Genomic DNA, 16450 nt, shown 5'->3' with positions numbered 1-16450 from the left:
ACACACACACTGCCCAAAATAGTCCACCCTGCGATAGAGAATCATAGCATCATTAACAAACGGCATATTTTCTGCCTGCTGCAGAAAAATACAAGCCAGGCTTTGTCATTACGTTCAACAGGAACGGTAGACTAAGATTATTATGTAGCCGCGTGCAGATGCATTCAATTAAGCGTGGTTGGAAAGCCTTGGCTTCGGACCAGCGTGTGAGTGTGTGCTTCATGAGGAGGGGCTGGCGCTCCAAGCCTCCTTTTCCACCCTCGCTGACCACGATGATCCTAACCTCACACACACTTCAGCCACCACGTGGTCACATCTGCCCAGGCGCCGGGACAACCGCTCGACGCCAACAACACCAAACAGTCTGACTCTGGTCTGTATCATACACTGCCTGTCGGAATATTCTGACGTACAGAATAGTATGGGAAGACAAGAAACCCACCCACTGTCTAATGGATACTGAACCACAACAGACAAGTAATTGATACATGTGTATTTTTTCTCCCTTCTGTACTATTGATGATACAGCATAGATTGGCAAGAAAAAGTATGTGAACCCTTTGGAATTACCTGGATTTCTGGATAAATTGATCATAAAATTTGATCACAACAATAGACAAACCCCGTCTGCTAAAACTAATAAAACAAACAATTACATGTGTTCATGTCTTTATTGAACACACCGTGTAAACATTCATAGTGCAGGGTGAAAAAAGTGTGTGAACCCTTGGATTTAATAACTGGTTGACCCTCCTTTGGCAGCAATAACCTCAACCAAATGTTTTCGGTCGTTGCGGATCAGACCTGCACAATGGTCAGGAGGAATTTTACAAAACTGTTTCAGTTCAGCAATATTCTTGGGATGTCTGGTGTGAACCGCTCTCTTGAGGTCATGCCACAGCATTTCAATCGGGTTGAGGTCAGGACTGACTGGGCCACTCCAGAAGGTGTATTTTCTTCTGTTGAAGCCATTCTGTTGTTGATTTACTTCTGTGTTTTGGGTCTTTGTGCTGTTGCATCACCCAGCTTCTTTTGAGCTTCAAGTGGCGGACAGATTGCCTGATATTCTCCATAGGTGCAACCTCTATGTTGTGAGTGGCTACCTGGTTGATCCTGCCAGTAGCATATGCTTGTCTCAAAGATTAAGCCATGCAAGTCTAAGTACACACGGCCGGTACAGTGAAACTGAGAATGGCTCATTAAATAAACGTAGGAATTCATTTTTCCGTCAATGATAGCAAGCTGTCCAGGCTCTGAGGCAGCAAAGCAGCCCCAAACCATGATGCTCCCTCCACCACACTTTACAGTTGGGATGAGGTTTTGATGCTGGTGTGCTGTGCCTTTTTTTCTCCACACATAGTGTTGTGTGTTCCTTCCAAACAACTCAACTGTATTTTCATCTGTCCACAGAATATTTTACCAGCAGCGCTGTGGAACAACAAGGTGCTCTTTTGCGAACTTCAGATGTGCAGCAATGTTTTTTATGGACAGCAGTGGCTTCTTCCGTGGTGTCCTCCCATGAACACCATCATTGTTCAGTGTTTTATGTATCGTACACTCGTCAACAGAGATGTTAGCATGTTCCAGAGATGTTTGTAAGTCTTTAGCTGACACTAGGATTCTTCTTAACCTCTTTGAGCATTCTGAGCTGTGCTCTTGCAGTCATCTTTGCAGGATGGCCACTCCTTGGGAGAGTAGCAACAGTGCTGAACTTTCTCCATTTATAGACAATTTGTCTTACCGTGGACTGATGAACATCAAGGCTTTTAGAGATCCTTTTGTAACCCTTTCCAGCTTTATGCAAGTCAACAATTCTTAATCTTAGGTCTTCTGATAGCTCTTTTGTTCGAGGCATGGTTCACATCAGGCAATGCTTTTTGTGAATAGCAAACTCACATTTTGTGAGTGTTTTTTATAGGGCAGGGCAGCTCTAACCAACATCTCCAATCTAATCTCATTGATTGAACTCCAGGTTAGCTGACTCCTGACTCCAATTAGCTTTTGGAGAATTCATTAGCTTAGGGGTTCACATACTTTTTCCAACCTACACTGTGAATGTTTAAAATATGTATGTTATTATGTTATTGTGTGTTATTAGTTTAAGCACACTGTGTTTGTCTATTGTTGTAACTTAGATGATGATCAGATCACGTTTTATGACCAATTTATGCAGAAATCCAGGTAATATCTCCCATAAGTCCCCACTAGACTATATTATGCAAGAGACACAGGAGCGAGCACTGTCAGAAAAAGTTGATGTCTGTGATAGTTTTATTTTCTCAGACTCCCCCTGAGCCAGAACATATGACACAATGTGGTTTAACTCCCAGACACAGAATGTAATATCTCCATGGACTCAGACCCCTTTTGGAGGGAGGTGGAGAGGGGAGAAGGAAAGAAAGGTAGTTGTACTGTGTCTCACCTGTTGCTGGTGAAGGAAGGCTGGATCTCTAGAGCTCAGTCCTACAAAACGATTGGCTGTGGGGGTGCCCGGCGCTGAGTAGCCTGGAAGAACACACACACGGGCAGATATTACATATTATTTATCTGTATAGAAAATGTTAAGTGGTACAGTAGTGGTATAGTAGAAGTGCTACAGTAATGGTGGACAGTAGTGGTGGTACAGAAGTGGTATAGTAGTAGTGGTGGACAGTAGAGGTGGTACAGTAGTGGTATAGTAGTAGTGGTACAGTAATGGTGGACTGTAGTAGAGGTATAGTAGTAGTGGTACAGTAGCAATGGTACAGTAGAAATGGTACAGTAGTAGTAGTACACTAGTAGTGGTACACTAGTAGTGGCACTGTAGTGGTACAGTAGTGGTACAGTAGCAGTGGTACAGTAGTAGTGGTATAGTAGAGGTACAGTAGCAATGGTACAGTAGTAGTAGTATAGTAGCAATGGTACAGTAGTAGTGGTAAAGTAGTGGTACAGTATTAATGGTACAGTAGTAGTGGTATAGTAGTAGTGGTACAATAGCAATGGTACAGTAGTAGTGTACAGTAGTGGTATAGTAGCAGTGGTATAGTAGTAGTGTTACGGTAGTTGTGGTATAGTAGCATTGGTATAGTAGCATTGGTACAGTAGCAATGGTACAGTAGTAGTGGTACAGTAGTGGTACAGCAGCAGTGGTACAGTAGTAGTGGTACAGTAGTGGTACAGTAGCAGTGGTACAGTAGTAGTGGTATAGTAGAGGTACAGTAGCAATGGTACAGTAGTAGTGGTATAGTAGCAATTGTACAGTAGTAGTGGTAAAGTAGTGGTACAGTATCAATGGTACAGTAGTAGTGGTACAGTAGTAGTGTTACAGTAGTAGTGGTATAGTAGTAGTGGTACAGTAGCAATGGTACAGTAGTAGTGGTACAGTAGTGGTATAGTAGCAGTGGTATAGTAGTAGTGGTACAGTAGTAGTGGTACAGTAGTGGTATAGTAGCAGTGGTACAGTAGTAGTGGTATAGTAGTAGTGGTACAATAGTAGTGGTATAGTAGCAGTGGTACAGTAGTTGTATAGTAGCAATGGTACAGTAGTGGTGGACAGTAGTGGTGGACAGTACTAGTGGGACAGTAGTAATGGTACAGGAGTAGTGGTACAGAGGTGGTAAAGAAGTGGTACAGTAGTAGTGATACAGTACTGGTACAGTACTGGTACAGTAAGGGTGGACAGTACTAGTGGTACAGTAGTGGTAGACAGTACTAGTGGTACAGTAGTAATGGTACAGGAGTTGTGGTACAGCAATGGGGGACAGTAGTGGTACCGTAGTAGTGGTACAGTACTGGTACAGTAGTAGTGGTACAGTACTGGTATAGAGGTGGTAAAGAAGTGGTACAGTAGTGGTACAGTAGTAGTGATACAGTACTGGTACAGTACTGGTACAGTAGTAGTGGTACAGTAGTGGTGGACAGTACTAGTGGTACAGTAGTAATGGTACAGGAGTAGTGGTACAGCAATGGTGGACAGTAGTGGTACAGTAGTAGTGGTACAGTACTGGTACAGTACTGGTAAAGTACTGGTACAGAGGTGGTAAAGAAGTGGTACAGTAGTAGTGGTACAGTAGTAATGGGCAGTAGTGGTACAGTAGTAGTAGTACAGTAGTAGTACAGAGGTAGTGGTACAGTAGAAATGGACAGTAGTGGTACAGTAGTAGTGGTACAGAGGTAGTGGTACAGTAGTAATGGACAGTAGTGGTACAGTAGTAGTGGTACAGTAGTAATGGACAGTAGTGGTGGACAGTAGTGGTGCAGTAGTGGTACAGCAGTGGTACAGCAGTGGTACAGTAGTGGTACAGTAGTAGTGGTATAGTAATGGTATAGTAGTAGTGGTACAGTAGTAGTGGTATAGTAGTAGTGGTACAGTAGTAGTGGTATAGTAGTAGTGGTACAGTAGTGGTATAGTAGTAGTGGTAAAGTAATGGTATAGTAGTAGTGGTACAGTAGTAGTGATAAAGTAATGGTATAGTAGTAGTGGTACAGTAGTGATATAGTAGTAGTGGTACAGTAGTGGTATAGTAGTAGTGGTAAAGTAATGGTATAGTAGTAGTGGTGCAGTAGTGATACAGTAGTAGTGGTACAGTAGTAGTGGTATAGTAGTAGTGGTACAGTAGTGATACAGTAGTAGTGGTACAGTTGTGGTATAGTAGTAGTGGTAAAGTAGTGGTACAGTAGTGGTATAGTAGTAGTGGTAAAGTAATGGTATAGTAGTAGTGGTACAGTAGTAGTGGTATAGTAGTAGTGGTACAGTAGTGGTATAGTAGTAGTGGTAAAGTAATGGTATAGTAGTAGTGGTACAGTAGTAGTGGTATAGTAGCAGTGGTACAGTATTGGTATAGTAGCATTGGTATAGTAGCAGTGGTACAGTAGTAGTGGTATAGTAATGGTATAGTAGTGGTACAGTAGCAGTGGTACAGTAGTAGTGGTATAGTAGTGGTATAGTAGCAGTGGTACAGTAGTAGTGGTATAGTAGCAGTGGTACAGTAGTAGTGGTACAGTAGTGGTATAGTAATAGTGGTACAGTAGTAGTGGTATAGTAGCAGTGGTACAGTAGTGGTATAGTAGCAATGGTACAGTAGTGGTACAGTAGTGGTGGACAGTACTAGTGGTACAGTAGTAATGGTACAGGAGTTGTGGTACAGTAGTGGTACAGTAGGGGTGGACAGTACTAGTGGTACAGTAGTAATGGTACAGGAGTTGTGGTACAGCAATGATGGACAGTAGTGGTACCGTAGTAGTGGTACAGTACTGGTACAGAGGTGGTAAAGAAGTGGTACAGTAGTGGTACAGTAGTAGTGGTACAGTAGTGGTACAGTACTGGTACAGTAGTAGTGGTACAGTAGTGGTGGACAGTACTAGTGGTACAGTAGTAATGGTACAGGAGTAGTGGTACAGTAGTGGTGGACAGTACTAGTGGTACAGTAGTGGTACAGAGGTAGTGGTACAGTAGTAATGGACAGTAGTGGTACAGTAGTAGTGGTACAGAGGTAGTGGTACAGTAGTAATGGACAGTAGTGGTACAGTAGTAGTGGTACAGTAGTAATGGACAGTAGTGGTACAGTAGTGGTACAGTAGTAGTGGTAAAGTAATGGTATAGTAGTAGTGGTACAGTAGTAGTGGTATAATAGTAGTGGTACAGTAGTAGTGGTATAATAGTAGTGGTACAGTAGTGGTATAGTAGTAGTGGTAAAGTAATGATATAGTAGTAGTGGTACAGTAGTAGTGGTAAAGTAATGGTATAGTAGTAGTGGTACAGTAGTAGTGGTATAGTAGTAGTGGTACAGTAGTGATACAGTAATAGTGGTATAGTAGTAATGGTACAGTTGTGGTATAGTAGTAGTGGCACAGTAGTGGGACAGTAGTAGTGGTACAGTAGTAGTGGTAAAGTAGTGGTACAATAGTGGTATAGTAGTAGTGGTAAAGTAATGGTATAGTAGTAGTGGTACAGTAGTAGTGGTATAGTAGTAGTGGTACAGTAGTGGTATAGTAGTAGTGGTAAAGTAATGGTATAGTAGTAGTGGTATAGTAGTAGTGGTATAGTAGTAGTGGTACAGTAGTAGTGGTATAGTAGTAGTGGTATAGTAGTAGTGGTACAGTAGTGGTATAGTAGTAGTGGTATAGTAGTAGTGGTACAGTAGTGATACAGTAGTAGTGGTAAAGTAATGGTATAGTAGTAGTGGTATAGTAGTAGTGGTATAGTAGTAGTGGTACAGTAGTAGTGGCATAGTAGTAACGGAATAGTAGTAGTGGTACAGTAGAAGTAGTATAGTAGTAGTGGTACAGTAGTGGTACAGTAGTAGTGGTAGAGTAGTGGTACAGTAGTGGTGGTACAGTAGTAGTGGTATAGTAGTAGTGGTACAGTAGTGGTATAGTAGTAGTGGTATAGTAGTAATGGTACAGTAGTAGTACAGTAGTAGTGGTACAGTAGTAGTGATACAGTAGAAGTAGTATAGTAGTAGTGGTACAGTAGAAGTAGTATAGTAGTAGTGGTACAGTAGTGGGACAGTAGAAGTGGTACAGAAGTTGTAGTACAGTACTAGTGGTACAGTAGTAGTGGTATAGTAGTACAGTAGTGGTATAGTAGTACAGTAGTGGTATAGTAGTACAGTAGTGGTAGAGTAGTACAGTAGCAATGGTACAGTAGTAGTGTACAGTAGTGGTATAGTAGCAGTGGTACAGTAGCAATGGTACAGTGGTAGTCGTACAGTAGTGGTACAGTAGCATTGGTACAGTAGTAGTGGTACAGTAGTGGTACAGTAGCAGTGGTAGAGTAGTAGTGGTATAGTAGAGGTACAGTAGCAATGCTACAGTAGTAGTGGTATAGTAGCAATGGTACAGTAGTAGTGGTAAAGTAGTGGTAGAGTATCAATGGTACAGTAGTAGTGGTATAGTAGTAGTGGTACAGTAGCAATGGTACAGTAGTAGTGGTACAGTAGTAGTGGTACAGTAGAGGTACAGTAGCTATGGTACAGTAGTAGTGGTACAGTAGTAGTGGTACAGTAGAGGTACAGTAGCAATGGTACAGTAGTAGTGGTATAGTAGTAGCGGTACAGTAGCAATGGTACAGTAGTAGTGGTACAGTAGTGGTATAGTAGCATTGGTATAGTAGTAGTGGTACAGTAGTAGTGGTACAGTAGTGGTTGTATAGTAGCAGTGGTACAGTAATGGTATAGTAGCAGTGGTACAGTAGTAGTGGTATAGTAGCAGTGGTACAGTAGTAGCGGTATAGTAGCAGTGGTACAGTAGTGGTATAGTAGCAATGGCACAGTAGTAGTGGTACAGTAGTGGTATAGTAGCAGTGGTACAGTAGTAGTGGTACAATAGTAGTGGTATAGTAGCAGTGGTACAGTAATGGTATAGTAGCAGTGGTACAGTAGTAGTGGTACAGTAGTGGTATAGTAGCAGTGGTACAGTAGTAGTGGTATAGTAGCAGTGGTACAGTAGTGGTATAGTAGCAGTGGTACAGTAGTAGTGGTACAGTAGTGGTATAGTAGCAGTGGTACAGTAGTAGTGGTATAGTAGCAGTGGTACAGTAGTAGTGGTACAGTAGTGGTATAGTAGCAATGGTACACTAGTAGTGGTACAGCAGTGGTATAGTAGCAGTAGTACAGTAGTAGTGGTACAATAGTAGTGGTATAGTAGCAGTGGTACAGTAGTGGTATAGTAGCATTGGTACAGTAGTAGTGGTACAGTAGTGGTGGTACAGTAATGGTATAGTAGCAGTGGTACAGTAGTAGTGGTACAGTAGTAGTGGTACAGTAGTAGTGGTACAGTAATGGTATAATAGCAGTGGTACAGTAGTAGTGGTACAGTAGTAGTGGTATAGTAGCAGTGGTACAGTAGTGGTATAGTAGCAGTGGTACAGTATTGGTATAGTAGCAATGGTACAGTAGTAGTGGTACAGTAGTGGTATAGTAGCAGTGGTACAGTAGTAGCGGTATAGTAGCAGTGGTACAGTAGTGGTATAGTAGCAATGGTACAGTAGTGGTACAGTAGTGGTGGACAGTAGTGGTGGACAGTACTAGTGGTACAGTAGTAATGGTACAGGAGATGTGGTACAGTAGTGGTACAGTAGGGGTGGACAGTACTAGTGGTACAGTAGTAATGGTACAGGAGTTGTGGTACAGCAATGATGGACAGTAGTGGTACCGTAGTAGTGGTACAGTACTGGTACAGAGGTGGTAAAGAAGTGGTACAGTAGTGGTACAGTAGTGGTACAGTACTGGTACAGTAGTAGTGGTACAGTAGTGGTGGACAGTACTAGTGGTACAGTAGTAATGGTACAGGAGTAGTGGTACAGTAGTGGTGGACAGTACTAGTGGTACAGTAGTAGTAGTACAGTAGTGGTACAGAGGTAGTGGTACAGTAGTAATGGACAGTAGTGGTACAGTAGTAGTGGTACAGTAGTGGTGGTAAAGTAATGGTATAGTAGTAGTGGTACAGTAGTAGTGGTATAATAGTAGTGGTACAGTAGTAGTGGTATAATAGTAGTGGTACAGTAGTGGTATAGTAGTAGTGGTAAAGTAATGATATAGTAGTAGTGGTACAGTAGTAGTGGTATTACATTTACATTTACATTTAAGTCATTTAGCAGACGCTCTTATCCAGAGCGACTATAATAGTAGTGGTACAGTAGTGGTATAGTAGTAGTGGTAAAGTAATGATATAGTAGCAGTGGTACAGTAGTAGTGGTATAGTAGCAGTGGTACAGTAGTGGTATAGTAGCAGTGGTACAGTAGTAGTGGTACAGTAGTGGTATAGTAGCAGTGGTACAGTAGTAGTGGTATAGTAGCAGTGGTACAGTAGTAGTGGTACAGTAGTGGTATAGTAGCAATGGTACACTAGTAGTGGTACAGCAGTGGTATAGTAGCAGTGGTACAGTAGTAGTGGTACAATAGTAGTGGTATAGTAGCAGTGGTACAGTAGTAGTGGTACAGTAGTAGTGGTATAGTAGCAGTGGTACAGTATTGGTATAGTAGCATTGGTATAGTAGCAGTGGTACAGTAGTAGTGGTATAGTAGTGGTACAGTAGCAGTGGTACAGTAGTAGTGGTATAGTAGTGGTATAGTAGCAGTGGTACAGTAGTAGTGGTATAGTAGCAGTGGTACAGTAGTAGTGGTATAGTAGTAGTGGTACAGTAGTAGTGGTATAGTAGCAGTGGTACAGTAGTGGTATAGTAGCAATGGTACAGTAGTGGTACAGTAGTGGTGGACAGTAGTGGTGGACAGTACTAGTGGTACAGTAGTAATGGTACAGGAGTTGTGGTACAGTAGTGGTACAGTAGGGGTGGACAGTACTAGTGGTACAGTAGTAATGGTACAGGAGTTGTGGTACAGCAATGATGGACAGTAGTGGTACCGTAGTAGTGGTACAGTACTGGTACAGAGGTGGTAAAGAAGTGGTACAGTAGTGGTACAGTAGTAGTGGTACAGTAGTGGTACAGTACTGGTACAGTAGTAGTGGTACAGTAGTGGTGGACAGTACTAGTGGTACAGTAGTAATGGTACAGGAGTAGTGGTACAGTAGTGGTGGACAGTACTAGTGGTAAAGTAGTGGTACAGAGGTAGTGGTACAGTAGTAATGGACAGTAGTGGTACAGTAGTAGTGGTACAGAGGTAGTGGTACAGTAGTAATGGACAGTAGTGGTACAGTAGTAGTGGTACAGTAGTAATGGACAGTAGTGGTACAGTAGTGGTACAGTAGTAGTGGTAAAGTAATGGTATAGTAGTAGTGGTACAGTAGTAGTGGTATAATAGTAGTGGTACAGTAGTAGTGGTATAATAGTAGTGGTACAGTAGTGGTATAGTAGTAGTGGTAAAGTAATGATATAGTAGTAGTGGTACAGTAGTAGTGGTAAAGTAATGGTATAGTAGTAGTGGTACAGTAGTAGTGGTATAGTAGTAGTGGTACAGTAGTGATACAGTAATAGTGGTATAGTAGTAATGGTACAGTTGTGGTATAGTAGTAGTGGTACAGTAGAGGGACAGTAGTAGTGGTACAGTAGTAGTGGTAAAGTAGTGGTACAATAGTGGTATAGTAGTAGTGGTAAAGTAATGGTATAGTAGTAGTGGTACAGTAGTAGTGGTATAGTAGTAGTGGTACAGTAGTGGTATAGTAGTAGTGGTAAAGTAATGGTATAGTAGTAGTGGTATAGTAGTAGTGGTATAGTAGTAGTGGTACAGTAGTAGTGGTATAGTAGTAGTGGTATAGTAGTAGTGGTACAGTAGTGGTATAGTAGTAGTGGTATAGTAGTAGTGGTATAGTAGTAGTGGTACAGTAGTGATACAGTAGTAGTGGTAAAGTAATGGTATAGTAGTAGTGGTATAGTAGTAGTGGTACAGTAGTAGTGGCATAGTAGTAACGGAATAGTAGTAGTGGTACAGTAGAAGTAGTATAGTAGTAGTGGTACAGTAGTGGTACAGTAGTAGTGGTAGAGTAGTGGTACAGTAGTGGTGGTACAGTAGTGGGACAGTAGTAGTGGTATAGTAGTAGTGGTACAGTAGTGGTATAGTAGTAGTGGTATAGTAGTAATGGTACAGTAGTAGTACAGTAGTAGTGGTACAGTAGTAGTGATACAGTAGAAGTAGTATAGTAGTAGTGGTACAGTAGAAGTAGTATAGTAGTAGTGGTACAGTAGTGGGACAGTAGAAGTGGTACAGAAGTTGTAGTACAGTACTAGTGGTACAGTAGTAGTGGTATAGTAGTACAGTAGTGGTATAGTAGTACAGTAGTGGTATAGTAGTACAGCAGTGGTAGAGTAGTACAGTAGTGGTACAGTAGTACAGTAGTGGTAGAGTAGTGGTACAGTAGTAGTGGTACAGTAGTAGTGGGAAGTAGAAGTGGTACAGAAGTAGTGGTACAGAAGTAGTGGTACAGTAGTAGTGGTATAGTAGTACAGTAGTGGTACAGTAGTACAGTAGTGATGGACAGAGGGATTTTGCAGTGCCAGAGAGAGAAGGAAAGGAAGCTCACCATTGTACTCACCTTCTGATGTGATGGGCTTGGTGTCGGGCATGGACAGGGAGACAGGTCGCACTGTGCCGTGGTGCGGAGAGGGGGCCAGGACTGGGGTGAAGTGGCCCTGAACCTTCCCCACCTGGCTACTGCTGTTCGGCTGTGGGGTGGGGGGTGGGGGGGGGGGGGGGGTCAGTTCTGGGATTCGATCTAGCAACCTTTCGGTTACTGGCACAACGCTCTAACCACTAGGCTACCTGCGGTCACTTGACAAATGTTTTTCAACATTACAATATCCAAGGTGAGTTTTGAATACTAAAACACATTTTTATGCTGTTTTCTTCGGTAAATAATTGCCTCCTCAAAGACATCGTTAAAGAAAAGTTACCAAATAAAGTGTGTTTTATGGTATTGTTTGCACAGTTCTGTAGTGTGAGGAAAATGTTGCCCTCACTTGAAAGAGAGAGGGAGAGACAGATAGAAAGCGCGCGCGAGAGAGAGAGAGAGAGAGAGAGAGAGAGAGAGAGAGAGAGAGGGAGGAGACTCTCTTTCAGACTGCAGGAGACGGTGTGTGGTGTATTGGGCACTGTGGCGCCCCAAGTTCAAACCTCAAATAGGCCTTTATGAAAAAGACTTGTGTCCACAGGGTTCCTTAAACATATGAATAGAATGCTTAATTAGAGTGTATTATAATCTGCGTTACAGCATAAAAACATTCTGGCTGCCGTCCATGGGATTATAAACGCTGTGTTATTTGCCGAGACCCCCTCCTCGGCAAACACACACTCCTTCCAGCACCATGGCGGAGAGGGGCCAGTAATTCCGCCAAAAGAGAGCCGAGGCCCCGGCAACGGCAAATATTTACGACCTTATATATTCCCTGTGGTTTTGTCTGGGGTAACAACAGTATCTCACGGCTCCTTCACGGCTCTCATCATCCTCATTTCTGCCTCGGTCACTCTCTCTCTGCACAGTGACACAAGGGTTAAGTGTGTACCCAATGTATAAAGTATTCTGTGAGGTTTATCAGACGTTTCTGATACATACTGTGTTATGAGCCTCTGTAATCATATTAGTTTGAATAAAAAGGGTGCGATTTTCTTTGGAATATTGAGTTGGTGATTTTTACGGTGTATATTTCTCATTTATCAAGATGCTCATACCCATAGATATTTATAAAATAGACTTATTTCAGAGTTAGGTCTGGATTCAGTCATTGCAGAAAGGGATTTTTTTTTTTTTCCAGAAAGGTGCTTTCGATTTGAACCACAGTATATTTTGAATGGAGGGAGTTGGAACTTGACACTTGATTAAGAACCTGGCTAAAGAGTCACCCAGTGCATCTTACATCCTGTGTCAGCTCCTTCCATCCAATTCTGTGCAAATCAAATGCACCACAGGAAGAGTGGTGCAGTGAAGCCAGCATGTGCAATGATTGACCTTGTCTGATTAGGATTATAAATAATAATGAATTAGAGCCTAACTGACAAAACATGTATTATTAAGGACTTTAAAGTTCATTCTGCACTTGCCACAAAATTCTACATTTGCCACAACCATTCATTTCAACCTGCTTGAAATGCTGGGGGAAAACGAGGAGCTTTATGTTGACCCCTCCAGATGGATGTTCATAACAGCTTTACAGTTCACTATCAATCAACACCCACATTGTCCAGACGTTCTCAAGTGGCAAATGTTATAAAGCACTGAATTAATTAATTATTTTCTCAAGGTGAAGGACAAATATTACAATTGCCACAAAATTTGAAGGAGTGAAAATATTTAAGGATCAACATTTGATTTTTGTAAAAATGTCAATGGCACAAATTGTTGTGGGGCAGCTATTATTTTGGGCATACACAGGGACCTTTAGAAATAACTTTTTCAATTTGTCAGTGGGTTTTTCAGAGGAAATTGAATTCTAAATTGATTATGAAAAAAATAAAATAATTGATACTTGATTCAATCGTCACGTTGAAAAGCATTCTACTGCAGAGCCAAGGTTGTCCTCTGGCCTTTAACTACTTCCAGTAGTTAACAAATTGTTTTTCATAAAAAGTTTGCCAGAAAAACTAAACTCTAAACTCCCGAACTTCACATTCAATAATTTCACTGTTCGCAAACACTGTCAGACAATTAGGCCTATTGTGGAGAGAGAGATTGTGTACAGTCAATTCCTCTGGTAAATAGAAGTAGTGAAATAGGAACTGAGCCCAACCCTCCTCCTCTCCGGGGTAAAACACACTCACCTGGCTGGTCTGTGGGCTGGACGGGTCGTAGCTGGACACGTAACTCTTCAGGGAGTCAGGGGGGTTGAGATGGGGCGGGTAGCGGATGGTGGGGTGGGAGAAGTAGGGTGACGGGGCGGGGGGGAGGATGGTAGAGGCAGAGAACTGCAGGGGGGAGTGGGGGGGAGGGCTCCTCGTTGATATAACTAAGGAGAAAAGGAGAGAGGGCGAAAACAGAGAGAGAGAAACAGAGAGAGAGAGAGAAACAGAGAGAGAGAAAGAAACAGAGAGAGAGAAACAGAGAGAAACAGAGAAACAGATATAGGGAGAAACAAAGAGAGGGAGAAACAGAGAGAGGGAGAAACAGAAAAAGAGAAACGAGGGGATAGACCGAGAGACACATTGAGAGGGAGAGAGAAACAAACTATTAAACAATACACTCATGGAAAACCAAAACTTTACACATTACAATCCTAATTCAAATGAGTTTTGGGGGCAGGGTGAGGGGGATGCATCACAAAAAACATATTCAGTTCAATCACTTTCTTGTAGAGGTCACTGTAGGTCACTGAGTGAGCATGTCTAGACTTAGTACAGGTCCTTAGCCTACTCACCACTGTGTCCGATGCCTGTGAGTCCGGGGTGGTGGTGCTGGGGGAAAGTGCTCAGTCTGGGGGAGGAATCCTGTGGGGAGGTGGGGCTGAAGAGAGGCTTCTCGGGCTTCTTCATGGTGGGAGACGACAGGTCTGAAGGAGAAGACACATATGCACATCTGGTCAGGGGGGTTACCTGCTGTGACGTCTTTCAAATATACTCTGATTTTGTGCATGTGATGGCAGCGACTGTATATGCTTGCCACCACTGTAATTCTACTCTTTTGACATGTTTCCCAATGTCCTTATGCAAGGTATGACAACAGAACAGAACATGGAACAGAGTGGACTCTAAGACCTAATGTTCTGTGACAGTAGCGGTTCTCCCAGCAGGGCTTATTGTCCCTCCCAGGGCCCGTCACAAGACCTTTATATTCCCACGTCTCAGACCATGTGTCTCCTACTCTCTAATTACCTGCATAGATTCTCTCTCTCTCTCTCTCTCCCTCTCTCCCTCTCTCCCTCCCTCCCTCCAGGCATTCCCACATGATTCGGTCTCTGTTCCCACAATAGGGAAGAATCCATCTGAGGAGGGGAAGGTGACTCATCCCAAACCAGGAGAGGGACAAAGGCCTCAGAAATCCAGGGAATTTCCCCACTCTGAAATGTGTAAAGGAAGCAGCTTAAGTCCTTATAGCTTATTTTAATCAACATGAGCAATACCTCAGACAAGATGGATGCATTTGTCTTTTTTAGACGGATTAACAAGTCAAAATAATTTTAGGCTATTGTACTATGGTTTTGACTTCTTATGTGGTGTAACGTTCTCAAAAATATATTCTTGACCTTTCCTAAATTGACAAAATTATACGATGGACATTTATAGAGAAAGTCCTATGATTCAGAAAAACATCAACAGAATTGTGTGTAGTAAACAGTTACGGTGTTGCAACTACTCAAAATGAGCAAGAAAGGAATTTAAAAAAAGAATCGCTCTGGTCTGGGAACTGACCAATATAAAATCATAGAATCCAGCTAGAACAACACATTTTTACATGTCAAAATGATTTCAATCTGTTAGTGTTATCTCGTGTTCCACTCCTACAAATTAGAGAGTAAGCTAGGGCGTGCTCATGCCAGGGTGTCCCAGACCGACAAAAGGGCTATGAATCTATGTGTATCTAGCTGTTGAATACACCACCGGGTTAGTGTGGGGAGACAGAATTAACTAAAGACTGCAGATTTCGTCGGAGCATTAGATATGAAGAACTGATATCTTCTTCAGCGCTAACAGCTGTGTGTCATCAAACCAGTCGCTGAGTGAGGATTTGAGTGCAGTGCCCCCCAAAAATGTAAGGGGAACGGCTAGGCGTACATAATTACACAACTGTACAGTAAAAGCCATTTCAGAGAGTTTACTTTAGAGGACAAAAAACATGACAGAATTACACCTATTCCTTGCAGTGTAAAAGTGTTTCGTCGGGCTAGCCATGGAAAAGAAATGACCAATTGGCACTTTGGACGGCCTCATATGGGTTTAATATCAATCCACTTCTTTTTTGATTCCCTCTTTACAGAGTAATCGTTCTCTCGTGAATTTTCTGCCCTCTCCTCTTCTCCCTAGCCGTAACATATCAGCATGCATTCACCCGATACTGTAAGGTATAAACACAAACCAGCTAGCACATTTGGTTCCTTGGAAGTTGTGGGAACGTACATTTTTGGTTTCCCATTGGTTTTGGGAACGAAGCCATACGTTTTCTGACCAGTAAAACTGAAACGTAGCCTGTTCTGGGAACGTACATTTTTAGGTTGCAGGGAGGTTCTGAGAACGTTTTACTATGGTTCCCTGAAGTGTTCCTAGGAGATTTTACTGATGTTCTGAGAACGGAAGTTATAGGTTATTAACTATTATAAGTTATTAAAAAATGTCCTGAGAACATGTTTCAATAAGACTTTTAATAACACTGCTAGCTTAGTTTAGGTTAACTGTTTTGAACTCCAAGCGCAGATAGGACACTTGGAAATTAATTTGCTTAGCCATGAATCATGATTCGAACCTATGATCTTCTGTTCTCTATCAATGGAATTAGTCCACTGCACCACCAGGATGGAGCCCGCATGCCATGTTTTATTAACTCATACAAAACTGCTAATTTTAGTCTATTCAAACAAGCACTCATTAAGGTCTGGTGTGGCCAATTAGTGGGGGTGGCCAACACACCCGAACACACTTAACAAGCTAGAGGATAGAGAGAGTTTTGTTTACACTGAGAACAGAATGTGTATGTTTTTAACCTCTTGACGCTAGGGGTCAGTGACCAAGCTAACCAACCTAATATAAGGCTAACGTTTTTTTGTTATAAAAGTCATATTTATCGAACAAAAATAACATTTATTGTCTAACTGGGAGTCTTGTGAGTGCAAACATCCGAAGATTATCAAAGGTAAGCGATTAATTTTATTGCTTTTCTGACTTTCGTGACCATGCTAATTTGGGGCTAGCTGTTCTATCATTGATGGATACACTCACAAAAGCTTGGATTTCTTTCTCTGTAAAGCATATTTTCAAAATCTGACATGATAGGTGGATTAACAACAAGCTAAGCTGTGTTTTGGTATATTTCACTTGTGATTGCATGATTATAAATATTTTTTGTAATATTTTGCACCCTGCAATTCAGCGGTTGT

The 16450-nt window shown here is 42.0% G+C and overlaps 1 protein-coding gene across 5 annotated transcripts in view; it reads right to left on the bottom strand.

The window, feature by feature from the left end:
* LOC129865760 (nuclear factor 1 B-type-like) overlaps positions 1 to 16450 on the bottom strand; it is a 90750-nt gene that overhangs the window by 10171 nt on the left and 64129 nt on the right. For 4 of the 5 annotated variants that reach the window (XM_055938768.1, XM_055938766.1, XM_055938769.1 and 1 more), the window contains 4 exons: positions 13781 to 13912; positions 13188 to 13372; positions 10957 to 11098; positions 2423 to 2505 (listed from right to left, as the gene is read on the bottom strand). In XM_055938768.1, coding sequence (XP_055794743.1) covers positions 2423 to 2505; positions 10957 to 11098; positions 13188 to 13372; positions 13781 to 13912 — 542 coding nt within the window. The remainder of the gene's footprint in view (positions 1 to 2422; positions 2506 to 10956; positions 11099 to 13187; positions 13373 to 13780; positions 13913 to 16450) is intronic. The other variant, XM_055938767.1, reaches the window with a different exon arrangement.

Source organism: Salvelinus fontinalis, chromosome 11 (genome assembly GCF_029448725.1).
Source record: "Salvelinus fontinalis isolate EN_2023a chromosome 11, ASM2944872v1, whole genome shotgun sequence".
Taxonomy (NCBI): Eukaryota; Metazoa; Chordata; class Actinopteri; order Salmoniformes; family Salmonidae; genus Salvelinus; species Salvelinus fontinalis.
This window is presented reverse-complemented; position numbering and strand designations above follow the sequence as displayed.